This window comes from Calidris pugnax, unplaced genomic scaffold, assembly GCF_001431845.1.
Source record: "Calidris pugnax isolate Ruff unplaced genomic scaffold, ASM143184v1 scaffold148, whole genome shotgun sequence".
Taxonomy (NCBI): domain Eukaryota; kingdom Metazoa; phylum Chordata; class Aves; order Charadriiformes; family Scolopacidae; genus Calidris; species Calidris pugnax.
Window position 1 is genome coordinate 5,904,737 of NW_015090926.1, and position 870 is coordinate 5,905,606.

The 870-nt window shown below is 72.8% G+C and overlaps 1 protein-coding gene across 1 annotated transcript in view; it reads right to left on the minus strand.

The window, feature by feature from the left end:
* Positions 1–81, minus strand: part of RGMB (repulsive guidance molecule family member b) — a 15,033-nt gene extending 14,952 nt beyond the window's left edge. Inside the window, exon 1 of the mRNA XM_014951459.1 lies at positions 15–81. Within this exon, the coding sequence (XP_014806945.1) occupies positions 15–81 (67 nt within the window). The remainder of the gene's footprint in view (positions 1–14) is intronic.
* Positions 82–870: the final 789 nt, after the last annotated feature.

The following is an 870-nucleotide window of genomic DNA, read 5'->3' on the forward strand; positions in this document are numbered from 1 at the left end:
CCCGCCCCACCCACCCCGCCGCCTCCCATTGGCTGCCCGGCCTGTCCGACAAAGCCACACGACGTGCCGCCGGCGCGGCATGGTCCCGCCCCTCTCGGGAGGGGAGTTCCCCGCCCCGCCTCGCCTTGCTGCTCAGAAGCCCCGCCTCCGCCCCGCCCGTCACTCAACAGCTGGCGGCCAATCGCGACCGAGCCGGTGGGCGGCCCCTAGCGCTCTTCACGGCGACGATTGGCTTAGGGAGAGCCCGCAGTGCTACGCGCCGCCGCCAGGGGACGCACGCGGCCCGGTACCGGCGGGGCAGGGCCGGTGTCGGCAGCGGCAGAGCGGGCCGGGCCGGGGGTGCCTTCTTGAGGCCGGCGGCAGCCGCATCCGCGGCTTCTTCATAGCAGCCGGAGGGTCCGCACCGCCCACTCGTCGCTGGACGAGCGGTGTCCCCGCCTCCAAGCGGGCCCGCCCGCGGCAGAACCGGGCAAAGCTGCGGAATTGAGCGGAGGGAGGTGTCAGCGCACGGAGCGGTACCGGGTTTGGAAGCGGTTTATTTTGCAGACGGCAGGCGTGACGCCTGGGCCCGCTCCCTCGCGGGCGGCATCTCCAGCCCCGGCAGGCAGCACCGCCGGGGGCTGCTCCCGGGCCGCACCGTGTTCCTCCGGAGGGCACAAGTCCCGGCGCTGCGTCCCCGGAGACGGCCGTACCACACCGGGTACTCGCCTCGGGCGTGACCGCAGGGCGCTGTGCGGCTCAGCGGGGCTGGGGTCGGGGCCGGGCGGTACGGGGTGCCGCTTCCCTGCCCCTTCCTCCGGGAAACTGGTGGCACCTTCCCGCCCAGCAACACTAATCTCATCAGGCAAAAAAAGTGCGAAATCTTGGAAA